This window comes from Lepidochelys olivacea, assembly GCF_965140295.1.
Source record: "Lepidochelys olivacea isolate rLepOli2 genome assembly, chromosome: 2".
In the NCBI taxonomy this organism is placed as follows: domain Eukaryota; kingdom Metazoa; phylum Chordata; order Testudines; family Cheloniidae; genus Lepidochelys; species Lepidochelys olivacea.
In genome coordinates, this window is record NC_140412.1 from 191581316 (window position 1) to 191608772 (window position 27457).

The following is a 27457-nucleotide window of genomic DNA, read 5'->3' on the forward strand; positions in this document are numbered from 1 at the left end:
AAGTGTCCTTCAAAAGCTAACAGAGTTGTAGTTCAGGCAGCAATTATAGGAATATAGGGAAGGTCTATGGACCACCACTAGATGGGTCACAGAGGTGCCTCTTCTTTACTCTGGGGACTGCTCTGATCCAAACCACGTATGTTTCCAATGTTCTATATTTTATTAATTTAAATAAGCAAAAGCATAAATGATCTGTAAACAAATCAAATTACAAGAAAGTGGGTTAATATCAAATCATCAGGTTGTGTGTTCGATTTAGAAGACAGATGAGTTGGGGGGGTGTGTGTGTGTGTGTGTGTGTGTTTTTGTTTGTTAACCATGTTCTAATACTGCTTCCAATTAGGTTAACTTAGAAATATCCCAGCAGTTTTTCAATCTTTGCTTTGGTACGTTTATACGTTTGGAATTTTCTTGTCTAGAGCAAGAAGTTTCTTCTTAATAAATCTATTCCCTCAGTATTTATTTTTTTCCCAAGGTTGTAAGTTTACACTTGACTAAATTGGATAGCCGAGTTGCTTTTATTTTATTTTTTTCATTAATATAGTCCAAGGTTTTAGAAAATAGAACAGAATTTGATGAAACATGTATGTTGACTAAACAGTATCATGTAATGCTACAATAAATTCTACTCTTCCACAATTAATTGGCAAAAACTAACCTAATCAGTGTGTTAGCTGTGTACATTTATTTAAACCATTAACTATCTGGAAGTGAGTGGGTTTAGAGGGAAAATTTGCCTAGTTTTTCCTTTTTCCCATATCAAAGGGTCCACTTCAGAGGCAAATGATAGCCCCTCCCTCCCAAAAATTAAGCGGATAACTTTTAACTGTTTTTGAAATGTGAAAAAACCTTACAAAACTAGAGCTTATTTCATTTTTCAATTTATACACTGAATTATTTGGATTCAGAATATTTGAGATGGACCCAAGAAATACAATCTAGTTTGCAGACACCTCAGAGTTTGGAGGGTATCTGGTTCTAGAGTTCTAGTTCAGGATCTACAAGATACATATATTAAATTCACTGCTCAGGGAGATCCTGTGAGATTGGTAGTTTTTGGATTTCAGTGAGCAAGAGTGCCTTGACCTTCCTGGACAAGAAACAAGTGAGCAAGGAAGAGATTACTGACGCAATGACTGTTAATACATCATACACATCTTGTGCTGTTGTTGTGTGACCTTTCCTCCCCCTACTCTTTCCATCCCACCAAATATCTGATTTATGATGTCTTTAGGGTCGTGTATTCCGAGACCTCTCACTACCTGAAGTCAGTCCAGCGGAGCGATCTGCTTTATATGTTGCTATGATAGAAACCCTGGCCCGGTTGCACTCATTCAGTTTGCATTCATTGGGTCTCCAAGGATATGGCAGAGGACCAGGATACTGTAGGAGGCAGGTAATGGTCTCAAAAACCACTTACTTTGTAATGCCCTTGAATGTTTCATTTGTATTCATTTGGTTACAACACTTTTTATATTAAAATAACTAACATCCTTAAACTACTCAAGGTTTTGGCTTTACCTAATATCTTATAATTAGTTCAATTACTCTACATGTTCTAAAGTGTTTAGAACACATTGATTAAGTTTATGGTCCTATTATCAGACTGTAGTATCCATTCACCTGTGTCGCACCTCCAGATTTGGAATTACACGTGCAGTGGGATTTATATTTGAAATACAACAAAGATCAGGTCTATCTTTCAGTGTTCTTTCTCCTTTCCAGATGTATTTAATACAAATTTAAATCTACTGAGCTACTAAGGGTATAACAACACTGTCAAAATCCAGAAGCAGGAATAGAACTCTCAAGATTAATTTTCATGAATTTGGATCACCTGTGCACGTTGATATAGGGACTTACTTTGTCCCTTTTAGAGGAAGCTGGAAAGGATCTTAATCATGTATTCCAATGGGTCAGAATCTGATGTTACACCAGTATAAATCAAGAATCACTTTAGTGGAGTTGCTGTGGATCTATAGTGGAGCCTAGGTCAGAATCTGGTCCTAAGTTGTTCGTTTGTTTTTTTTTGTTTGTTTTTTGTTTTTTTTAGACAGTTTCCTGAGCTTCAGAAATTGACTCTGTATGTGACTATTTCTTTTTTGTTTTAGTGTGAAGATGTGGAAGTATCAAAGCTTATTGAACAGTATCTCTGAGGAGTTGATCCATGCTGTTTGATTTTCTGTTGTGCTTACATTTGTAACACATAGCAAGGTTATGAAACAAAATATGCACTCAGCCTTCCGCTGGTGGTAGAAACAAAGGCTAAAGATTGAGAAGTGCAATTTTCTGCTATTTATTAAACCTTCTTGAATTCTCTTCTGTACCTCATTGGATCTCTAAAATAATCTAAAGCCGGAGGGCAATGAGCAGAGATCAAAATAGCTTGGCTGGTATCAGACGGGTTAAGGAACCAGAAGTCCTTTGGGTGGCTGTAATCAGAGTGAGCAATTGGAAGTGACTGAGAGCTCTGAGGGCTTGAGAAAACAGAGACCCATGAGTAAAGGTGAAATAGAAGCTCAGAGCAGCAAAGCAACACACAGAAAAGTGCAGTGGGATGTGGTTTGTAAACTAAGGGCAAGTCTGCCCTTAAAATGATGCATTGATGCAGGTGCACTGACGCACCTGTGCTACCCTAGCACTTTAATGAAGACGCTCTGAGTCAATGGGAGAGAGCTCTCCCATCGGCGTAGTTAATCCACCTCCCTGAGAGGCGTACCTATGTTGGTAGGAAAAGCTCTCCAGCCGACATAGCGCTATCTACAGAGAGGATTAGGTCGGTATAACTAAATTGCTTTAGGGTGTGGATTTTTCACACCCCAGAGCAATGTAGTTATACCATTATAGGTTTGTAATGTAGACGAGGCCTAAAACCATAACAGTGGGACGTTCAAAGGGAGCATACAGGGCGGACTGAATGGGCTGGAGCAGCTGACCATAATGGGCTGAAGAGCTAGAGAAAACAAGATAGGAATATATATGTACAAATTGTAGTAAATGCAAACCCTTTAGATCCAGCCAGTTTTGTCATTTTTTATGGGATTTTAAATGCATAAGGGAATAACAGAATCAAGCATATTCCTGCCAGTTACATTTCTTCACCTTAAAGTTCTAATTCCCAGGCCCACAACTAGCTGCATGTGAGTGCATCCCTGCACCTGTGCATAGTTATGACTGGAACATAATGTATTATTGTCCTTTAAATAAAATCATTTGGCTGTGTCAGCCTAGAATCCAAGAGGAGAGAGTGGGGGAAAAAAGAGTGCCAAGTTTACTGGTGAATAGAAAATCTCAACAATGGTCTTTGTCACTATTACCAGTGGAAAAATTGAATGTGCATCATGTTTCATAACCATCTTGGCGACATATTCATAGCCATAATTATAAAAATGAAGAGCAAAACCATCATAGAAAAGGGATGGTATATGGTGACAAATATTTTTTTTAACACCTTTGAATTATAACAAGTAAAAAGGAAGTTTGAATGGCTCGCTCCCTCAGCTGTATAATGTTCTGCTTTAAAATAGCTGATGTTTTATGTGTTTTTTATATTTTTCAGGTTACAACTTGGAAAAAACAGTATGATGCATCTGCTCACTTAGACATTCCTGCTATGAACCAGCTGGCTGAGTGGTTAATGAACAACTTGCCAGCTGGTGATAATGAAGAAAATCTGATTCATGGAGATTTTAGAATAGATAACATCATTTTCCATCCAAGAGAGGTACCCCAAACATATATATACATTAACCTTACTTCTTAGTTCTTGTTGTACTGTTTCTCTACCTTCCTACCTACGTAATAGACATTGACGGGCGTTGCAGAGTACAATTTTCTTGAGGTAAATTTAAGGACTACTTAAAACAAATTCACTAACCTAACTCCAATTCATTAGACCTTCTTTTCTCTCTTCCCATCTTCACATCCCCCAGTGCAAACAATCCTGCTCCATTATTGTATTTGGAGTATATAGCTCAAAAAGGGAACCATAAAATCGATGTAAGATATCGATCAGTGATATTTGAGCACATGCTTAGGTGCCTGATCCAAAGCCCACTGAAGTCAATGGAAAGACTTCCACATAACTTCAGGTGGTTTGGGATCAGGACTTACTATTAGTATTCTCACAGGGCCTGGTAGCCCTCCTCATAGACTAGGACCCCATAGTGATAGACTCTGTACAAACACTGAGCGAAAAGGTCTAAATATATGATATGCAATCTCAATAAAAATAAGGGAATAGGGGGAAAAAAAAAAAACATGTGAAAATACGGCAGGCCCACTGACAGCAATTCCGGGCTCCAGGGCAGAACAGTCAATGTGCCACCGCTCTTCTGTGTGCTCTTCTGGCATGGCCAGGGCTTACACATGCCTGCCCGGTTGGTGCCTTTGCCACTGTCAGTACCACCCTGCATGCGCTTAGGAGCATAGATGCCGACTTCCAGACTTCCCAGGAGTGCTCGACACCCACCCCCCCGCTCCATCCTAGGCTCATTCCCCTAATGCCTCATCCCCACCCTACCTCTTCCCACCCCTGTTCATACAATATACAATTGGTGCTTCCCCATAGTGGAGGGGGCACGATCTAAAGGGTAGGTCATGTGTTTGCCCCCCCCCAGGGTCACTGTGCTCTCCCCACCCCATGTTACCGCGGGGGAGGGCACGCTTTGTCCTCCCTCTGTGCCTGCCCCACCACCCCCACATGTTCTGCCACTCTCCCTTGCGGGCAGGAGCCCAGGCAGGGAACAGGAAGGAACTGCTTTTATCGCCAGCCCCTCGTGGTCACTGCTCTGCAGCCCTCCCTGGCAGCTGCTTGAGAGAGCCTGGCTGGGGAGGAGGCGGCTTCAGCTCCCTGCCTGGCACCCAAGCCCAGGCAGGGAGCAGACTTCACCTCCCCAGGCAGGGAGGGCTGCAGAGCAGTGTCTGGAAGGGACTGGTCCTGCCCCTTCCACTCCCGGCATCTGGGCCATGCGTTGCCCAGGGCCGCCCCACCTCTTCCTACCCCCGCTCCTCCCTCTCTCCCCAGTGCCTTTGGCATGCCACCAAACAGCTGACAGCGGGAGGCACTAGGGGGATGAGGATGAGTTGATCAGCTGGGGGGATGGGGTGGAGGGGCCCGCCGGTGCATGCTCAGCACTCAACGCCTATGTCTGGGAGCCCTGCAGCCCACCTGGGCAATTGAAAAGGGCCTGGGGCTGCTACTGCAGCAGTGGCCAAGGACCCCGGGCCCTTTTAAATCACTCGGGCCCCTGGGCAATTGCCCTCCTTGCCCCACCCCTGGTTGGGGGGCCTGAAGTAAGGAGAGTATGTAAATCAAGGCTGGTATCATGTAACCGCTGGAAACCCATGATCTGCCATTCTTTGAGAAAGAGGATTGTTCTCTGGTCTCTGCATGCAACCACACTCTTTCTTGTCAATGATGTGTAATGAATCATTGGCTGCTTTAGTGCTCCCTTCCCACATACTGTATGTCACTTTGTGGGTGAAAGGTAAACCTAGGCCATATGATCAACAGAATTATTCAACAGTGGCAGAACACAGTTCAGGGTCTGGGCATTAGGTGTAGATTGTGCAGTAAGACAGGTTTCAGAGTAGCAGCCGTGTTAGTCTGTATTCGCAAAAAGAAAAGGAGGACTTGTGGCACCTTAGAGACTAACCAATTTATTAGAGCATAAGCTTTCGTGAGCTACAGCTCACTTCCTCAGATGCATATCGTGGAAACTGGCAGTTTCCACGATATGCATCTGAGGAAGTGAGCTGTAGCTCACGAAAGCTTATGCTCTAATAAATTGGTTAGTCTCTAAGGTGCCACAAGTCCTCCTTTTCTTATTGTGCAGTAAATGACATTTGAGGTGTACTCTGTTTTAAAACAATCTTCTCGAGATCATAAAAGCCAACTACAATCTTTCTGCGCAAGTTTAGTAATCCCTTGTGTGCTAGTTGTTCAAGCATGCCAAACGGGACACGTTTCAAAGGTTCTCCCCCCATCCTTTATAGCAAGGGAACAGTGTCTGTCTATATCAGGGGTTGGCAGCCTTCAGCACGCAGCCCATCAGGGTAATCTGCTGGCGGGCCGCAACACTGTTTACCTTGGCTGTCGTAGGCATGGCCCCCCGCAGCTCCCAGTGGCAGTGGTTCGCCACTTCCTGCAGCTCCCATTGGCTGGGAATGGCGAACTGCAGTCGCTGGGAGCTGCGGGCGGCCATGCCTGTGGACGGTCAATGTAAACCAACTGTATCACGGCCCACCAGCGGATTACCCTGTTGGGCTGCGTGCCAAAGGTTGCCTACCCTTAGTCTATATTGTAATTAAGTTCCAGATTTAGTCTATTGTGCACTGTTATGTTACAAAGAGGGACCTGTGGTTTGAACATAGAACCACAAATTTATGAGTTCTAATCCTGGCTCTGTCACTGACTCTTCTTTGTGGCTAGGAACAGGTCATGTGCTATTTCCTCATCTGTAAAATAGGGTTACAAACTTCCTTGCCTACTTCCCTCACAGGACTTCCGTGAGACAGATTAGAGTGTTTACGAAGGGCTTTAAGCATGAAAAGAGCTATATAGATGCTAAGTGTATATAATGTTATCTCAATAGAATAAGTAAAAATTAATTTGTTCATATAAATGAACACTACTTTTCTCTAGATCCCAAGACCTAGTACTGTATTAAGGAACTATCATCACTGTAACAATCTTATGGTGCACATATATATATATATCTGTACACCCACACATCCTATATTAGTCTTCTAAATGGGAAGGGGCATGGATATAGTTAATTTAAGTTGCTTACCTTTATCATTCATTGGATTTTTTTTATTTATTTAGGCTCGTGTTGTGGCAGTCCTGGACTGGGAACTTTCAACCACTGGGCATCCTTTAGCAGATTTAGCTTATACCGCTGCATTTTACTTCTGGCCTAACACAATTAAACAGTTAGGCCACGGGGGTACCTTGAGTTTTAGAGATACTGTAGGTAATTTGTAATTTTGTTGAAATTAGTTTTTTAAAAATTGATTTCTATTTAGTTTTTTATCTTGATAAACAGTTGATAGCCAATTATTAAGCATACCATACTAAACTTGAAAATAACTTCCATAGTTTACTAACAACAAGTTTATTACATTCTATAAAATTATAGATAGGAAATGTATATTGAAATATACTTATGTGTTTATTAATATTCCTTTAAGTGAAAGGATATTTTGAATGCTCTTTTTCTTAGAGACACTGAGATAGTTTAAGCCTAAAATTTAATCTTTTTGTCTCGTCTTTTAACATATTATTTTTTTACTGACCTGAAAAAGTGTTGTGTTTATATTTGGTTGGAATTTAAACAGTCCCCATTTGTGTTTGGCTCCCAAATATAACTGCATTATATTAGTGCATGAGAACCAGTATGTGGCACTTACTAGTTTATTTTTGTTGTGTAATTTGAATATAGTTTGTAAGACTAAACAAACAGCATAATTGGTGACAAATTAATTAGAATTTAAAAACTAAGGAAGAGAGAAGTTTTGGACATGCTAAATATTCTGTATGGTTTTCCTAGGAATTCCATCACTTGGAGAATTGATTTCAGTTTACTGCCGCTGCAGGGGTATTAGTGCAGATCTTTCGAACTTGAATTTCTTTCTTGCTCTTTCATATTTTAAAATAGCTGGAATATGCCAGGTAAAATTTTCATTAATACTTAATATATTTTCTTATAGTTTAATTATTATTATTTTGTTTGGTAATGTAAATTAAAAATGTAAAAAAATATTGAAATGTGATAAAGTTGAAAAGCTTCTGTAATTTTATTTATTCTTTTAAAAGCTGTAGCATGTTAGCTGCCTGTCAATAGTAGCTGTCTGGGCTATTGTTCCCTTTATAAAACTACCGATCTGGTGATGGCTGACTCAATTTTTAAAGCAGACATTAGCTTTCTTTAGATTTGTTCATTTTGGGTATGATCATCATGGATGCTAGATGATGGGGGGAGAGGGGGAGTGGGACCTCAGGAAAAAATCACATACTGTCCTTTTAAACTCTGAGCATTGTGGGCCCCATCCAGTGCCTATTGAAATCAACAGATGGGAACCCATTAACTTCAGCCGGCACTGGATCAGGCCCACATGAACTTTTTCAATTATGTATATGACATTTGCACAGTAAATACTTGTCATTTGTGCTGCTGATTTTGATGCTTGTCCTTTGGACTTGGACCATTAGTCTGTCTACAATGGAGTGAGTATTTTCTTTTAGTGTCTCAGTATCGCTACTGATTGGAAATGGATCAATGGCACTAGTAATGGATTCAACTAAAATTTGACCAATTTTTATATTGGAAAACTGACTACTTCTTTTTATTGGGAATATATGCATTTAATTTTGTCCACCAGTTCACAAAGATTATGTCATACTGGACTCCAATTTTAAGCAGATATTAAATCATATATGTCCGTTTTATTTGGTTTTAGGGTGTATATGCTAGATATCTCCTTGGAAATTCTTCTGCAGAGAATAGTTATGAGTTCGCTGAGATGGTGAAACCCTTGGCAGAAACTGGATTACTGCTCTCAAAAAGGTGAGAGCACTTGTTGGATATGTCTATGCAGGGGTTAAAAAAACACAGCTGGCCTTGGCTCGTAGAACTCGTGCTCTGTAGCTGAAAAATTGCTATATAGACATTTGGGCTAAGGTTGTAGCCCAAGCTCTGGGACCCTCCACCCTTGCAGCCCAAATGACTACACAGCAATTTTTCAGCCCAAGCCCTGCGAGCCTGAGTCAGCTGACCTGGGTCTTTTATCCCTGTGTTGATATGCGGTAAAAGGTTTGGCTAACTCAAGTCAGACCTTTCACAGCTTTCTTATATATTTCTTTAAATAGTTATATTTATGTAAGGAAGTTTGTATTAACAGCAGGAGAACCTGACATTTATTTATTTTAATTTTGTTCCCTAGAACTTCTTTCACTGGTGATGCACAACCCAGTGATACAGGAGAGCTGTTCCAGCAGACTAAAAAAGGCCAGGAGGTTCTGCTGAAGGTGAAGAGGTTCATGAAGCAGCATGTGTTTCCAGCTGAAAAGGTAGAAGCTTTTTGTTCAGGAAGTAGTATGTTTGTGCCGAAATTCAGAGCTTACTTCACAGCTCACATCTTCACTTTGTTTAGGAACAGAGACAGAGCTTAATTTTGTCCAGTCAGTGATATTTTTTGCAGATTATTACTGATTATAAATCAGTGTATGAATTAGTAGTGAATGCTAGAGAAAGAGAATATTGAATGCGAGAAAATACTCTACTAATAACAAATATAATAGTATCCCTCACAGTAGAGAAGACAGAACTGTTGTAGGGAGTGAGTGCAAAGGGAGTTCCTGATGTTGGACATAGACAGGCACTATTGCGCTCTGACTAGCTCACAAACTGGAGGATGTTGATGGTCCACAAAGTTATACCATACTGGGTCTGCCTGAATCCTGGCCCAGATTGTTTCTCCTTTAGCTTTTCGAGGTTCATGGTTCTTCAGATCTGAGGGAGTGCTGAAAGCAGGAGATTAGGAGTTGATTCTTGAGTTCCCAATGTTGCTGCTCACTTAAGTATGATCCTAGGGATGTTGCTCAGCCTCTCTCTGTATCTATTTTTTTCTCACAAATTTGTTTGATGATTAATTGTTTATAAAGTGCTTTGAGATCCTTAGTTGAAAGTAACTCTAGTATAATCATTGCCAACTATGTTTGCTTAATGTGTTGTCATGACTAATGGTTGCATTACAGCTGCTGCAAGTTCTGTATGCACTGTGACTAACTCCCTTACAACATCTCTGACCCTCAGGACAAACTGCTTGTTGGGAAATTTGGGATTAAGTCTGAAGATCCAAGCCTTCTGAAAGAAGCAGTTTTTTGGCTAATACTCTACTTGGATACGCATTTTGTCCCTGTGATTGTTCTTTGCCTGCAGCCCTAGGTTGTTTGTTTTCTCTGGTCTCTTGTTTGGTGTGTGGGAGGTAACATGCCATGCAACCAGGTTAATTTGATAGAAACTTTGATGTCCTGCTTTAATGATGATGTTAGAAGATAATGTAATATTCAGTAAAGTATTTGACTAAGTTCCCAGGCCCATAGGACATTGATTCTTGTGGAGCCATAATATGCTACTAAGATTGTTAGAGGCTTGATTGCCTCCCAGAGGGAAGAATTGCATTGGAGGGGTGTTTGTCATCCAGGAGGAAGGCTGCTGTTCTTACCCCCAATCCTGGATGGAATGTTTTACCTTTCCCATAGCCCTTTCTAACAAGGTTAAGCGTTGTCTATATCTGATATTAAGTACATTTCTGTAATATACCATCATGCCCTCAGTTCCTAGATGTGTCTGACATTAATGTAGGCTTGAAAGCTGATAGTGGAAATGGCCAGAGAGGTCCATAATTATGAAAAGATGATTTCTTAATGTACCTGCTCCAGATGAGTTCTTGTTTCTGAAAGATTTTCTCAAAGGTTGAGCAGCCATCTTTTGGTCACAACTAGTTTTGTTTCTCTTCAGGAAAAAATGTGTTCTAAGGAATGTGTGTTTAACTAACAAAAAAACAATATGGAACGTTCCCTACGTAATCCTTTAAAGGAAATGCATGTATGTTTTTGTTTGTTTGCTACAGCTGGGGTTGGGAAGTCAGGACTCCTGAGTTCTATTCCTAAATCTGCAAAAAGAACAGGAGTACTTGTGGCACCTTAGAGGCTAACAAAATTTATTTGAGCATAAGCTTTCATGGGCTAAAACCCGATGAAGTGGGTTTTAGCCCATGAAAGTTTATGCTCAAATAAATTTGTTAGTCTCTAAGGTGCCACAAGTACTCCTGTTCTTTTTGCGGATACAGACTAACACGGCTGCTACTCTGAAACCATTCCTAAATCTGATTCACTGTGTGACTTTAGGTGGGTCATTTAACCTTTCAGTATAATGAGTCATTTAACCTTCCAAAAGTTGTTTGAAAAGTGCTTTGAGATCCCTGAATAAAAAGCACTAAAAACTGTGAAATATAATCAGTGCATAAAAAAATTAGTCTTCAAAATTCCCATAGAGAGCAACATTTAGCATTAGGATTGCTATGAAGGGCACAACCGTATATAGTGCTAATATCTAGCACTCGAAATGACCGAGTACACAATGAAAAGATCACCTATTTAAAGAGAAACAGCTGTATTCTTCATGTTTTCACTTGTTGCATACTAAAATTGGATACCTAGCTTGCATGTTGCAATATTCCACTGGTAGTACTACATGTGCTGTGTCAACATAGTCAGCTTAAATTGTATATAGTAATGCTTATTTCATCACAGTGTCATTAATTTTGTATACAATTACCATTCAAGAATTACTAGTCATGACAAGTCCTTACTCATATCTCCGGAAAATGTTGAACTTCAGACACCACCAGAAAAGTGTTTTGAATAGCACTGAGTCACTTTTATATCTGAAGTGAGGTACTGTTTTGGCTAAAGTTCACGAGGAGTCTCAAGCCTGTTTTAGATGTGAGGCATAATCAGATTGCAATTAGGTTTTTAATTTTTTTTAACATATACAGTACTATTATACAATAAAGATGCACTTCTAGTATGTAATAGGAATTCATTGCGGTTTGTGGAGATTGGGAAAGAGGCAGTAGAAGAAACCATATATTACTTTTTATTGTACGTTTGTTTTTTTTCCTAAGGAAGTGGTTGAGTACTATGTCAAAGATGAAAATTCACTGGACAGATGGAAGAAACCTTCAGTGATTGTGAAACTGAAGGTAATACAAAGTGAATGTTCGCCTGAGTATTGCAGTGATGATGGAAATGAGGGAGTTTATGCAATTGCCTGAGCAAATATTACCTAGAGTAGTTTACCTTTTAGACCATCATATTTCTCTTATGCATATAAAATACAATACGCTTTTAAAAAGGAATTGCAGTTTAAAAATCCATGTATTTCCCAAGCTTTTGAAAGCTGAGGAAAATAAAACCTTTTGTGCCCCTTACAACCCTGTCATATGGTGATGTTGTGATAATTGGGCCTACACATTTACCGTAATGGTGAACTCAACTCCAAGAAGTGAGCATAATTTCATAAGATGTCACAATAACCCATAACAAATACTGATGGGGAAAGATGCAAAAGCGGGACTGATTGAATTCGTCCAAACGAAAAAGCCTACTGATATAACTTAAGGGCTGTGTTAAGATCATGCTTGGTAAACAAGAGATGCGGGGAACCAGAAATCATTGAACCAAATTGGTGTGTCAGAAAATAGGCCTAATTGGTGAACAAAATGAGAGGTCAGGGCTGTTCCACTCATCGCTCCTTTTTGGAAGAGACTTTGGGAGGAAAAATTGGCTGCTGGAGTGAGATTCACCATCATAGCTGACACCCCTGCCATCTCATGGGTCCCTGGACCCTCTTCATCCTAATCCCTGAGAAAGGTTCTAACCAGAGCAGGCCAGAGAGAGGGAGCCAGATGACCTTGCCATCTCTGCTGGCTCTAGCTAAATCCCAATTACCACCTGCAGTGTGAGACTTTGTCTTGCCCCATCCCCCACAAGTCCTTTTCTTAACTCTCTCCTTTTTCCTTCTGTCTGATAAGAGTCTGGTTTAGCTGGCCGAGACTGCATATTTTGCCATATGTCTGTAAGCCTTTGACAGTGGCTGATAACACTGTGTGCTGTATATGTATTTTTCCAGCAGTGAGCTTGCAAGTGACTCAACATCAGAGACAGAAAATGCATCTTCTGTCTTTCCTATTTATTTTCTATGTGTTATTACTATCTTAAAGACTGTCAAACAAGGATCATTTTTTTTCTTTTAAAGACACTCTCCAGCGAAAGAGAGAAAGGGAATAAGGATTGTTCTTGAAATGAAAGCCTTACTTTACATTCCAAATGCTTTAACTGTTTTTTCCTGCTTTTCTGTATCTTTAATAAAAGGATTTTAATGGTGTTTGCCAGGGTACTAAGCAGGCTGAGGTCTCTGTATAACTAACCCTAAACCTTGTTTAAGGTTTTGTTTAGCCCAGGTATTCCATCTAGACTTTTTTACAGTCTTACACAGTATAAGCGGCATCTCAGAGCAGATTGTGGTGTTCTTCATATTGGTTCTTCATCTCCTTTCTTACGTGCTTTGAGCAGTGAAATAGTTAATAACACTGACATTTAAAGTCTAATCATTTCAGAAGTTAGCGCATACCGAAATGAATGCAAAAAAAGGAAGACTTGTGGCACCTTAGAGACTAACAAATTTATTTGAGCATAAGCTTTCGTGAGCTACAGCTCACTTCATGGGATGCATTCAGTCAATGGGGAAGCTCACACCTCTCAAGCTGCTATTTCAGGCTCTCTGCAGTCTCCAGCAGAGGTGATTACATCAGTTATAGCTGGGTCACATTTTCAAGTCTTTATTCACAACCAGAGCAGCTAGAAACTTTAAAAAAAGATGTGAGACTGGAGAAAAAGTGGGAGGCCTGTCTGAGAGCTTGTCTACACTGGGAAGTTGTCCACAAAACTTTTCTTTCACGGGTACTTAAAAAAGCCCCCCTGCGAAAGACAAAAGTTTTGCGAACACAAGTGGCAGTGTGAATGCGGCTTTGTCAGCAGGAGCGCTCTCCTGCTGACCAAGTTAACGCCGCTCACGGGACTGGAAGTATTTTGTCTGCCAAAGTGCGGACAAAGTACCAGAAAAGAGTGTTTACACACACTGATTTTTAGTGACAAGGCTGTGTCGAGACCGCATTGTCGCCAAAAGCCGTGTGGTTTAGATAAGTCCGAAGTCTTTCCCTTCCTTCCCTCTCCCACCCCAGCACACGTGCAGGCACATACGCGCACACGCTCTTTAGAAAGTGCTGTGCTTATACTTGAAACCGTTTTCATTGTTATGTTGACATGAACAGAATTTGCCTCACACATTGCTAATCTATATTCCAGTTCTCTATTTTTAATACAGCTGAAATAAAGTATTCACAGTGTCTTTAGGGGGTACCCTGGTCCCATGAGAAGGGAGGCCCTGCACCACTGTGGAGAGAGAGCTCCTTTCTTTAGTTGTCCTGGGGTTGGAGCATACCATCACAATACAGCATAGTGCTGTACAGGGGTGATGTGTGCTGAAACAATTAGCCATCTCCTCATTCATATAGCATAGATTCCTAAAGCACAAAAGGAAAACAATATACTACCATGCAAACCAGAATGCATGCATGCGCACACAGTGAGTTATCGCCATTCTAGCCAGAATACTTTATGGAGCATGCAGATTTTTTAACAGTTGTTCTTTTGAAGGAGTGTGTGGAAGCTTGACATATACTGTGTGGGTGGATATTCCGGACTTATGTGGCTATGTGGTAGAAACCCTGGAGTTCAGGCGTAGGTGAAGGAAACAAAGAAAGGGTGAGTGTGTGTGAGAGAGATGTACACATGGAAAAAGTTAGGGAGAGCTTGAGTGTGAGGGGGAAGCCTGAATGTTATGCCAAAAAATGGAATATAGAGACTCAGGAAAGGAAAACTATAGTTGGGACTGCAAGATTGACCTGAGGGAGGCAAGATGGTTACTGAATCATAATGTAATCTCAGAATAAAGATTCACTGTGTGTTGGTCTTATTTCTTCTGACAGGAAATGGCCAAAGCAGAGGGTCTGTGGAACCTTTTCCTGCCAGCCATCAGTGGTCTCAGTCAGGTTGACTATGCATTAATTGCAGAGGAGACAGGAAAATGCTTCTTTGCCCCAGAAATTTTCAATTGTCATGCACCAGGTTAGCAAACGCCCCTCCCCTGCCCCCCCCCCTTTCCTTAGTCACAATTTTGTGAACATTTTATGCTGTATGAACTATGTATTGCAAAAAGACACATTCTGATTTCTCCCAGATACTGGAAACATGGAGGTCCTGCATTTGTATGGGTCTGAAGAGCAAAAGAAACAGTGGCTTGAGCCTCTCCTTCAAGGGAAAATTAATTCTTGCTTCTGCATGACAGGTAAACATTTCTGCAGTTGAAAACTGCCCCCGCCCCCACCCCCACCCCATCATGCACGTTTCACAGCAGTGCAGAGAGGTGCAGAAACACAAGCTATTATGTGTTAATACCTTTGGCTTTTCACCATGGCTTTGAACCTCTCTATGTGCTATCGACAGCCAGAGGGTCTAATTCTGCAAGATCCATAGTCTCCACAGTTACAGTAGTTGCCATTTCCCATAGTTAAGATTAATTTATTTGCTATCAGAACAACAAGGAGTCTGGTGGCACCTTAAAGACTAACAGATTTATTTGGCCTTGCATCTGAAAAAGTGTTTTTTACCCACAAAAGCTTATGTCCAAATAAATCTGTTAGCCTTTAAGGTGCCACCGGACTCCTTGTTGTTTTTGTGGATACAGACTAACACTGTTACCCCCCCCCCCCCGATACTATTTGCTGTAAGAATATCTTCACTCTTGCTTTTTTATTAATAGCCAAACAAAATACAGTAAACTTACCCTCCTTTGTAAAGTGTGTTGAGATCACTGATGAAACGCACTGTAAATATGCTAAATATTATACCACTTTAGCAGCTAATAATATTTCAAACATCAATGACAGTCCATCTGCAAATATTTCATATGTTTGTGAAGTGTAATGTAGAAAATCACCACCAAAACATGGTGCCTTTCCTATATAGCAATTGCTTATCATTCCTTTTGGGTTTACATTGTACATTTTGGCTAAAATTTTCAAACCCGGGTGCCTGAAATGATCCTCTCAGTGAAAGTTGCTGGTGGACAGCACACTTCTGGAAAAACTGGCACTTTTGATATAGGAGAGTATCTTTAGGCACCCAAGTTTGAAAATTTTGGTCCACAGGTATAGGGCCAAATCCTGAAAGGTGCTAAGTGCCCCCTGCAAGTCAGCGGGAGTTTAGATAATCCTGCATCTTGCAGGATAGGATATAATCTCTCTTACTGCTGTGTTTCCAAAGGGGAAGAGGTGTTTTCACCTAAGATTTGGAAGGAAATAGAATATTGATGAAGCAGACTGAAGGGAGGTTGTTCCAAACAGCAGGAGCTGCAAAGAAAAGACTGTTGCTCTATCAGTGATAACATTCTATGAAGAACTCCAGGATCACTGGCTTTAGGAGGATGTAGAGAATGAGAAGGACCCAGATTTTCTCCCCTGCTCTGCTCTCTGGTAGTAGAAAGGGGCCAGAAAAAAATCTGTGTCTCACCAGCTGAGAATTCCTTTGTCATGAGGGTGTCCTCAGATGGCATAGAGTTTATACAATCCCACCCTGTCCTAGAATAGGGTTTGCCTGCATCTGGCACTTACCAATTAATCTTGGGACCAGCTTGAGAATTAAGGAGCCTTAACTGGCTCCCTGACTGTACCCTGCCTCCAGCAGTGACTGGGATGAGCAGAAAACCTGAGCCAAGGTCTGTGAGATAAACCAGAACAAGTCCACACAGGGTTTTAAAAACAACAAATTTGACTGGCTGTTGAAATTAATTCTTTATCCAGGGCCCTGAGGTACTTCAGACATAGAATAAGGCAGCTCCATGTCCCAAAAGCCTTACAATTAAATAGACAAATGTTATAACTAAAGCTCTAATCACTTTTTAAGCCATATTTTTCACAGTGAACGTTACAATTGTGTTTTCAGAGCAAACTAGCTTTCTAATGACTGCACAAAAGTTTCCACATGGCCCTAATTATGACTGCATTTTGAAATGCTTGGTCCAGAAGTGTTGAGAGATTATTAGAGAGCATAGTGTCAGTGTTTTCTGCTTTAGCCTTGAATTACACTTTTTATCCCCACCTCTTTTACCTTCTCTCCAGTTTTTTGTTGTATGACGTTTGTATAAGCAAAACCAAAATTAATAGTAGTCTCCTCCCATAATATATGAATAATGGATCTAACTGCAAAAACACTGTTCATGCTCATAAATGTGTTTTGTACAGAGCCTGATGTCGCTTCGAGTGATGCCACCAACATGGAATGCAGCATTTGGCGAGATGGAGATAGCTACGTAATCAATGGCAAGAAATGGTGGATCAGTGGTAAGTACAAAGCTCATCATTCTAGAACAATGAATTTATGCTTGAATTCCTTCTAAACATGGTGAAACAAAAATAATTTGCGTTCCAGTTCTGAGAAGTTCACGTCTCTCTTCTGTGACCAGGGTGCTGGATTGTAAAACAGTGGGGAAAGTGATATTCAGGCTTGGTTTTAATTCATGAAACCCAAACCTTCATTCTGTTAGGGATGTGTGCTGTTGTTTTTTTGTACCCTTTTACTCTGTTTTTTTTTTTTTTTTTTTTTTGGACCCTTTTAAACCCTTCCAGAAGCTATTGAGCTGCACTGTACTCTTCTAATGTATCTTTCCATCAGATGACCCATGTATTTTAAGCTTTGTCCTGAGGCTTTCTTCATATTTGGCAGTTCGTGCATGGAACGGGGACACTATGGAGAGCTATATAGGAGCTTATTTTAAGTCATGCTTCCCAGGCTGTTTCTTTATAAAAGCTACTACTTTAGACTAGGCTTTGGTGCTGATGCATTAGCCCTAGTCTGAACGCTTCCTGTCTCACTTCCTAGCTAGCTTTATGAGCTGGTGAATATCCTTGAAGCTACAGTGCAAAAACTTTACCAAAGCATTTAAATGAGTAACAGCTACAACCTGGATATTCTTATCTTGAGTCTCTCTATTCAGTGCTATAGTACACTTGGGCCTGGTCTACACTGGGGGGGATCAATCTAAGTTACGCAATTTCAGGTACATGAATAATGTAGCTGAAGTCGACGTACTTAGATCTACTCACCATGGTGTCTTCACTACGGTGAGTCGACTGCTGTCAACTCCACTTGCGCCTCTTACTCCGGTGGCATACCGTAGTCAACGGGAGAGCGCTCGGGTTGATTTATCGCATCTAGACTAGACATGATAAATCGACCTCCGCTGGATTGATTGCTGCCCGCCGGTCCAGCAGATAGTACAGACATACCGTCAGGTTTACTAAATAGGGCTCAACTGCTATCCTAGATCCTACCCTCAGCATGGCTGAGCATCTGTTTCTCCACAAGCTGGTCTGGAAGCAGTTAATTGGTGTGATTTTAAAATATTGTAAGGGGGATCACAAGGTGAACCTTGCAGTGACAAATATTATTCCTGTCCTTGATAGCTGGGGAGGGATAGAGGAATTCTGCTGTCTCTGCACTAGTCTTTCTAGCCTTAAACCAGCACAGACAATGTAATGTACTATAAAGAACATTTTAACTCACCATTCAAAAAAAAGAAAAAAAAGCATGAATGTAAAATGTATCCCAAATTACTGCAAAGTAACTGAAGCAATGACAGTGCTGTGATTAACTATGATTTTAAGTAGCAGTTCCAAGCTCATAGAAAAAAAAGATCATTTTCTTTTTGTAGACTTTCCAGAAATACATATGCTAAATACTATATTCCAATATTGCTTAATGCAATTCTAGTTTACATAAATTGCTTATATTGTAGGCTTCACTGTTGTATTTTTTAAGTTAGCATCTAATCCCAGGAGATTCTGATAATGAATTCCCAATAAAATCAACTAAATTGCATTTAAATAACCTTGTTACTGTATTTCTAGAAAATCTGCAAACAGAAAACCATCGGTCGATGGGACCTGAGGGCACTCAGCACTTTGCAGGGCAGGGCCACAAATATGGTGTAGTGATATCTATACTGACACTAACTGGAATGGAGCTTGAGTGTTACCTATGTGTGGGAGGGTTGGGGGGATGGAGCTACATAGTGAGATGCATCCACAGAGTTTGCAAATAGCTCTAATAATTTACTAATACAGTTTGACCTGCAATATCTAGAATCACCAGTGGATGGAGGGCTCTCTCTCGGCCTAATACTTCAGGGACTGAAGTGAAAAGGAAACTTGTCATATTTGTCACCTTCCAAAATGGGAGTATCACTGGTTGATAGCTGCTGTTATCGCAACATAAAAAAGAAGATTGTCTCTTGTCTTCTCTTTAATCTTACACAGGTTTCTTACAGTCCATAAGCTTAAACCTACAAAGCATGCCTGATGATTTCTTGTATACCTATTAAGAAAAGGAGTACTTGTGGCACCTTAGACTAACCAATTTATTTGAGCATAAGCTTTCGTGAGCTACAGCTCACTTCATCGGATGCAACCTGTATACCTATTGTTAGTCTGAACACACAACTCACACTTCTCAAAATAGAGTGACTGGGTGAGGTAGTAGCTTTTATTGGACCAGCTTCTCTTGGTGAGAGAGACAGACAAGGTTTCACAGAGCTCTTCTACAGGTCAAAATAGTGCATTTGGGGCCTATCCAAAGCCCATTGTAATCAATCCAGAGACTTCCATTAACTTCAGTGGGCTTTGAATGATGCCCTATGTTGGAGCCCAGTGATGACTTGAAGTGTTTGTTTTTGGAACACCTTTCGAAATGCAAGTTGCTTGAAACAGCTTAATTTTTCAACAGATTGCAAATACAAAAAGTGTGGCAGAGATTTTTACTTCTCCATATATTATAAATCTAATATAAAATATTAGATTTACTAATAAAAAGCAAGGATATAATTAAAACCAGAAGTGAATACAACCGGGCCACTATTTTACAGTATCACCTTTATTTTTATGTATGTATGTCGTAATTACCACAGCATCTACTTCATGTGGAAATGCCAGGCCCCTTGTGGGGAGGTTGCCTTAGAGCGCTTTCTTCTGTATAGACTTAAATTCTTGTTAATATATTGATTACACTGCTTTTAACATACACCAGGCTAGATCCGCTGTAAATCGTGGAGGTATGCCAGTATGCGCCAGTTGAGAGTGAAGCCCACAATACATGCATATTACAGATGAAGAATGTTAGATATCTCAATGCATGTTAGTTTCACTAGGGTGAGGCTTTGAGTATAAATAAAGGTTGTTTTATTTATATGTTTTTAAAAAACTCTCAAAATTAGCTACTGGGCACAACACCAACTCCTTCGTTTTAGCATCTCCCCAGTAAAACTGACTGGCAGAATTGCCTTGCAGCAGCGCAGGTAATGGTTTAGTGTCTCTACACTGGAGGCCACAAAGCCGGCCTTTCATCTTTCGCCAACGTACATATCTACCTTCCTGCTCTCGTGAGCCCAATCTTTTCCCTGCTCTAGCTTCCTCATTTTTTGTTTTTTTTCCCCCTTCTTCCTAGGGCAGGGAGCTTACGTTGTAGCCAAATGACCAGCTACCTTGCCTTATGCTCACAGGATTTGCTGACTGATTAGCCACCTTCCTTAATTCAGGGGGTCTGTATTCATTACCTTATTTTCTGCATCAAATACATATGAATGTCTTGAGAGTGTTGTAACGTGGGGTGCATAGCCAATTAGATCCACCTTTGTTACCAAAAACATCCTCTCAGTGAAACTCATGTAAACAGACTACAGAGAGTAGAAGGAAACTGAGTATTCTTTAAACATTTACATGTAACAATTAAATGGACAATTAAAAAAAATTGTCTGCCTTCTAGCTATCACAGGCCAGTACTTTTAATCTCACTAATTCCTTCCCTAAGGACCATGACTGTATCCTCTCATGAACTATTGAGTATAAATATGCTCTTTCTTCAGCCAGTTATTTATACTCTGTGAGCTAAAGCTAGAGAGATTGGTGCCTGAAGTGCACCTGCAAAATGTCCATAAATGCATGCAATACATTTACAAATCAAAACTAATTTTCTATAACACAGTATAGGGCTACATGTTCAAAATTAGGTCATAAGTGTCACTGATTGTTGCATCAGTTCCCAAAGCATTTTATAGAGGTCACAGGAAATGTGAATTGCCTTGCAGAAAATGACCAAAATGAGGCTCTGAGTAATCTCATACGAATATGGATTTAAAACCAAAGATTTGGCATGTGCCTATAATAGGAAAAAGGACTCATTGCAATCTAGTGCAGGCAGAATATAATTAAAAGGCATTCTGTGTTACAGAAAAGGAACTCTTTTAAACATGCCACACACATTTGGAATCATAAAACACTGGACCATAGCTTGCTATTTACTGCTGCTTCTGTGAAATACTAGAGATAAACTATCTGTGAAGTGACAGCTGAGGAAAAACAGAGTTGCAATTTCAGACAAACATTTTAAATCAGTAGGAAGACCTGAAACAGTTTTGAGAAGCAACTCTGCAGGGTTACATTTTAAAGGACTGAAGATTATTAACTGGGGCACAAAATTCAGTGTCATCGTGTGTGTGTGTTTTTTTCCCCCCTTTTTACATGTTAAGTGTATATTTGTTGTGATTAGCATACCAGTGTGTAGTCCATTCACTCCTCATTTAATTAATGGCCTAGCGCTGTGACCCTTTAAATGGGGGGAGGGGCGCAAACTTTTTGGCCCGAGGGCCACATCAGGATTGCGAAACTGTATGGAGGGCCGGGTAGGGAAGGCTGTGCCTTCCCAAACAGCCCAACCCCCACCCCCTATCCGCCCCTGCTCCTTATCCCCTGACTGTCCCCTCCCAAGATCCCACCCCCATCCAACCCCCCCTTCTCTCTGTCCCCTGACTGTCCCGACCCCTATCCAGCCCCCCCAACACCCCGTTCCCCATCCCATAACCGCCCCCCCTAAAACCTCCGCCCCATCCAACCATCTCCTGTCCCCTGACTGTCCCCCAGGACCCCCTACCCCTTATCCAACACCCCCGCCCCCTTACCATGCTGCTCAGAGTGGCAGGACTGGCAGCCAAGTCACCCAGCTGGAGCCAGCCGCGCTGGTGGCGTGGCTGCAGGGGAGGGGGCACAGCAGTGGAGAGGCTGGGGGCTAGCCTCCCCAGTCAGGAGCTCAAGGGCCAGGCCGGATGGTCCTGCAGGCCAGATGTGGCCTGCAGGTTGTAGTTTGCCCACCTCTGCTTTAAATCCCACTTTTTTCAAGCGTTGTTTCCATTACCTTTACTATATGGTTTTTGGTCTTATTCTATTTTGAACTGCTTTGCAACATCTTGGCTGGTTCATGTGTCAGAACATCACTTCAGATTTGACTTGCAGAGTAACATGGATGTTAAGTTTCATCAAAGAGGAAATAGCTCTCAGATGTGTTATAATTGTTCCCTTCTGTTACACTGGGTAGAGAGGGTGCTACAGCTGCTATATTGTAAAGCTACTTGTTTCTTCTGTGTGGCCGTCAAAATTCATAGAAATCTCTTCAGTTGGTATATTGCGACTTCTCCTCCAATGTCCAAAATTTTTTGCTATTTTCATAATGTGCATTTTAAGAGAGTTTCCCATAAGGACGTACAAGATTGGATTCAGGCAGCTGTGAAATAAGGCTATACTCTTAGTTATTTGGAGGGCAACATCTATAGTTTTACTCATGTCACAGTCTGTAATCAGCAAGTAGATGACGTCTATGGCTCGCCAGAACTTGACTACATTGTAAGGCAGCTGAGTGACAATGAAAACAGCCACTACTGTCAGCAGAACTTTGAGGGGCCTAGATTTTTGAACATTTGGAGACCTCAAGAGTGCTCTGGCAATAGCTGAGTAGCAGGTCAGCATGACGAGGAAGGGTAACACAAACACTAGCATGACTTCCAGGATTTGAATGGTTGCTTTAAGGAGTGTTCCCAAATCCATTGGAAATACAGGAAAGCATCCATACCGGTCACTGTTTTTCTTGACTGTGTTAAAAATCAGTTCAGGAATGCTCAACAAAATGGCAACCAACCAGACACCGATACAGGTTACGCTGCATTGCTTTCCACTTCTATGGTGACTTTGGGTTTTGGAAATGGCATTATATCTATCCACACTGATACAAGCCAGAAACTGCATGCTAGAGCTGAAGTTCATGGTGTATAGAGCAGAAGTGACCTTGCACATGATGTTTCCAAGCACCCATCCAAGGACTGCATTTGCAGCCCAGAAAGGGAGGGTGAATAGCAGTAACAGATCAGCAATTGCCAAGTTGATGATATAAACATCTGTCTTAGTCTTTGGTTTCTTGCAGTAGGCATAGATTGCCACCACTAATGAATTTCCTGCAATTCCCACAATGAAAGCCAGTGAATAAAACACAGGTAGGAACAACTTAGTGAAATTTCTCACCTCCTCTTTTTCACAAAGCATTTCATACTGAGTGTAGTCAAAGGTGAAGTTTGATTCACTGTTGTCCTCATAATAGTCCATTGAGGTATTTTCACCCTGCTCCATGGCAAAAGCTACAAGACAAAAAACAAATCCAAGTTGATTGCATGTTTAAAGATTGTCAGTGGGCCCTAGAACACGTTAGGGTTTGTATAAAGATCTAAACTAAATACAAGTAAAAACTAATACTATGAATATATTTGAAAATAGTAAGATATTACCCCAAACAAGCAACAGAGCTACAGCTCCTAGGGGCAGGGAACAGTGTCTTCCTATCTGTTTATAGAGCACCTAGCACATCTGAGCAAATCAATCCTGGCTGGAGAGTTAGGGTGCTATCACAATACATACACTGAGAAGGAGAGCTACCTGTTTGAAACCGAGGCAGACCTTGCTAAGGGGTGCCTGCAGTTGTATATTTCAGCAGGGGTGTGAGTGTGTGTGTGTGAGACTTGCCAGGTGCAAGTCAGCTGCTTATGGGAGGTGGCTGCTTAAAAACAGTAGAGCAGAATTGGCCCCAATTCTGGTCATATTGAGTTCATTGGTGCTCTGCATGAGTGCAGGGTCCACCTACACGGATCTGTTTGTAGAATTGATAGTCTGGGTATGTCTCCACAGCAAAAGCTAGCCTACCCAAGTTTGCTTGAATCCAGCGAATGCACATAACAATAACAGTGAGGACAGTGCAATGCAGGCTTCAGAACAGGCTCGCAAACAGAGTACATATGCAGGGCTGCACTGTCTTTACTACTATCATTACCTGTGCCAGATGTATTCAAGCTTGCTTGTGTAGGCTAGTCATTGTACAGCTTTTGCTGTGGAGACGTACCCTCTGAGGCAGTCTCAGTCCTGAAGAAAGAAAGGAAGCCACCTATTAGTTTTCCCAGTAAACTATGCACAGACAGTTTTGTATCTAGTGAGAATTTTTAAAAGTCAGCAAAATTGTTCAAAACCAAAAACTTCAGTAAATTTCAAAGAGTTATGCTGACAGATTTACTTAATGATTAAGTACAAGTACATGCTATAAATAGTCTCATCATGAGACTTTCTTATTGCCCTTTAATCCTAAAGTTTAGGAGATACCATCTCCAGTTTGCATCTTGTAGACAAATCACTTATTACATTTTCCCTGTATCCCATTCCCAGTTCCTATACCTATATAGAATTACTCACTTGTTGAAATTCTATCTAACGTAAATAGAGACTGCAAGATCCTGTAATGGCCCATTATCTGGAAATAAACTGGACTAATGCTAGCCAAGAGCAGAAATTTGCTAAATAGAGCAAACATATTTTCTCTGGTACAATGTTTCAGAATATTAGTGTTAAACTTATTGAAAACAGATGCTAAACTGATATCTGGCCAGTGGGGTTTTTGAAACTTGAAAAAACACACACAACTTTGGCTGTCCTTATAGAAAACATCTGCCAAATCCTTACTCAGAATATTTATCTGAAAATCTTTTAAAAATATCTTTTCTGAAAATAAAAGTTAAATTGTTGTTAATGTCATGTGCAAGGTCTGAGTGTGTGATTAATCAAGTTGGAAACTTGAATTTTAAAAAAATTGATAAATGTTAACATTTTCATTTGATACTTGAATCCAAAAATTGTTTCCCTGCCTGGTCCTGAAACTGCTCTCAAATTAATAAATGCTGGTTATTTAATATTGATGTTTTGGTTAGTTGGTTTTGTTTTTAATCCTTAACCTCTGTGAAATGTTGGCTGAAAAAAATTCCAACAGATTTCCTATTCTGGACTTAAAATGAGAATTAGGTTTTTTTTTATACGTCTGTCATCTGGTATTACTGTGTAGTTAAGTATACAGTATAGAAGATAAAGTGATTCTATTCATTTTTATTTTGTTTGACAAAAGACAGATACTACTATATATATTCTACCACTGGTAGTTTCTATCTATCAGATGTTTGAACAACACTAATATTTTTGCAATTACATAGCGCGTTCATTGGAAGAATTCAAAGGTAGGAATTAGTATTTCCATTTTACCAAAAAGGAAATGGAGGTCCGGGAGATTAAGGTACTTGCTCAAGATTAGACAGCAAATTTGAAATGTTATCTAGGTTTCCTGACTCCATGCTCTAAATATTAGAGCTCATCTGGAAATAATTAATCGAAGAGGATTATTAGCAGATTTTCTTGAGGGCTAATAAAAAGGGAATTTAAACAGTTCCAGGAAAACTGACATTTTTGTTAATGCATCATAAAGCAGGGAGGCTTGTAGGGGAGCATGTTCAGATAGCTGATATAGTTCTGTGTTAAATAATTGCTTGATGCTGCACGGTGGCTGTTTGTCCCTAAAACAAATATTTCTTATTCTTGAGCAACATTCCTATTCATAGACATGCATTGTTTCTAGTATGAATACTAATATACTAATTTGCACATCTTATAAAAATGATTACAGAAGTTACCTTTTTGGTATGAATTCAGTATTACTCTGCATGTGTGGGTAGGCAGCGCTCTGTACGGGTTTTGTGCTCACCACTACGATTAACTATGCATAGTGAGAAATGTACAGATTTTTCCTTCTTCCCTCCCCCCGGATTTGACATTACTGTACCACATGGGCAGAAATCTATCCCTAATTAATAACACGACTTTCAGAATTGGAGTTGATTACTTGGCTCAGTGAAATCCTTATACTCTGTAAAAGAAACTTCAATAACATCCACCAAGAAGAAACTCTCCAGTCCTTCTAGCTACAAATAGGCTCAGTATTACACTTCATGTACAGCTAAGTAAATACTAAAATTTAAATAAAGAGAACTGACCTGTTTTTTTGTCGGCAAGCTGCTAGGAGAAGCTGAAGTTTGGAAGTTCCACAGTGGAATGTTCAGTTCTGGTGTGACTCACCCTGATCTTTTTCGTCCTCTTTCCTGCACCACACCCTTAAAGTGAACCCAACTGTACTTTCATTTTAATTTTCCTGTAAAAATCCTGCTTTCCTGGAAGCCAGTTGTCACTTGTGAGCTTGAGTAACAAGTTTGCTACTTATGTGCATGTTTAAACCAGAACAGCAGAGTTCTCTGGAAAATCAGCTAGTGGCATTCAACTCTTGTTTAGGTATGATTCCCTAAAAGGGATAGGTAAACATTTTGAATCTTTACTACAATACACTAGAACAAAAATAATGTTTTTGAAGCATCCCCTCTGTGATATATTGTGTACAAAATTAATAACAAACTTAACAACAACTCACTCTCTTAAAATGTGAAAAATAAAAACAGGTTCATTACAAGGGGAACCTTTTGGTGAGGTTAACAATGTTAACAATGGTAGTGCTGCACCTTATTTGGCTGTCTACAATATTTCACATACAAATGTGAATGTTTCCAGTGGGTCCCCACTTCTACAATTTATTAAGGGATAGTAGGGGATGTTTTATTGGTTCTTTCAGTTTGGCCGTGTGCAAGATGAAATAAAGCCAGAAGGCTGGTGTGCAAATAGTGGAAAAGCCAGTGATATGTTTATCTGCCAGGACTGAGGAAGAATTCTCAGGCCCTGATGGGCAATGGATGAGGCCCTGAATGAGGCTGGAGCATTATTATTATTTAATTATTTCTCCAGGGTCTGAGATGACCTGGGCACTTGCCAGAAACATAAGCTGATAATGTCCTTGCCCAGAAATGTTTATAATCTAATTTAATCATGACCCCACAAGTAATGTATCAGTTAACAATAGTGAGAGAGAGAGGCAGATTTATTTAGTTAGGAGGTCATGTGCAGTGTTTTGATCATCAACATTATGGCAGAGTGTCTATTCTCAAGAAGTTACAAAACAGGAGAGTCTTGCCCAGATTAGCTCATCTGGCCAACCTCATGACAGTGATGCTGCTCTTCTGTGTGTATACAACATCAGCAGCCTCCCACACACTTGAACAGATTTTATTCTGCCCTGTCATTTTGTATCCTGTAGCAGTTCAATATTTTACAGTAAATGGCATACAGGATGCCAGACAGCGAAAGCAGTAAGCAGGCCAAGGCTTTGCTTTTTGGTACAATGGATAATTAGTAGCACTTGCCATGTTCTGCCTGTGCTGATATCTGTCTAATGTGTATTATAGGTTCCATCTTGCAAAATGGAAGGCTAGAGCCAGGTGTAGCAAACATTGTTTCAAGTCCTTTTTACCTGATTTGTACTGCATAGAAAGAAAAATAGGAGGGGAGTGGAATTTCCAACTTTCAGAGAGAGTCCTGCTATTGCTTAGACACGTTGCTTGTCTATAGTGCCTTTCATCTGAGACATCAAAGCACTTCACTCACATAGTCTAAGAAGGAGGAGATTTTTTTAAAGGCACTTAGGTGC

General features: G+C 40.4%; 2 protein-coding genes across 7 annotated transcripts in view; one reads left to right on the plus strand and one right to left on the minus strand.

Moving 5' to 3' along the window:
- Window positions 1-27457, plus strand: part of ACAD11 (acyl-CoA dehydrogenase family member 11) — a 60733-nt gene that overhangs the window by 7848 nt on the left and 25428 nt on the right. For all 4 annotated transcript variants that reach the window (XM_084619361.1, XM_084619362.1, XM_084619364.1 and 1 more), the window contains 10 exons: window positions 1235-1396; window positions 3560-3724; window positions 6830-6977; window positions 7554-7675; window positions 8464-8570; window positions 8947-9073; window positions 11695-11772; window positions 14620-14758; window positions 14871-14978; window positions 16933-17031. In XM_084619361.1, coding sequence (XP_084475487.1) covers window positions 1235-1396; window positions 3560-3724; window positions 6830-6977; window positions 7554-7675; window positions 8464-8570; window positions 8947-9073; window positions 11695-11772; window positions 14620-14758; window positions 14871-14978; window positions 16933-17031 — 1255 coding nt within the window. The remainder of the gene's footprint in view (window positions 1-1234; window positions 1397-3559; window positions 3725-6829; window positions 6978-7553; window positions 7676-8463; window positions 8571-8946; window positions 9074-11694; window positions 11773-14619; window positions 14759-14870; window positions 14979-16932; window positions 17032-27457) is intronic.
- Window positions 21699-25997, minus strand: ACKR4 (atypical chemokine receptor 4). 3 transcript variants are annotated; one of them, XM_084619377.1, is made up of 3 exons: window positions 25923-25997; window positions 23888-23976; window positions 21699-23201 (listed from the first exon to the last, which is right to left on the minus strand). In XM_084619377.1, exon 3 carries the CDS (start codon window positions 23191-23193, stop codon window positions 22129-22131), a length of 1065 nt encoding a protein of 354 aa, XP_084475503.1. In that variant the 5' UTR covers window positions 23194-23201; window positions 23888-23976; window positions 25923-25997; the 3' UTR covers window positions 21699-22128. The 3 variants fall into 3 exon arrangements, with proteins under 3 accessions (XP_084475503.1, XP_084475505.1, XP_084475504.1); XM_084619379.1 differs by lacking the exon at window positions 23888-23976 and having other exon boundaries at window positions 25923-25982; XM_084619378.1 differs by lacking the exon at window positions 25923-25997 and having other exon boundaries at window positions 23888-24004.

What these genes read in the sequence shown, in the direction of transcription:
- ACKR4 (XM_084619377.1), bottom strand. Translation starts at nt 23,193, where the DNA reads ATGGAGCAGGGTGAAAATACCTCAATGGACTATTATGAGGACAACAGT.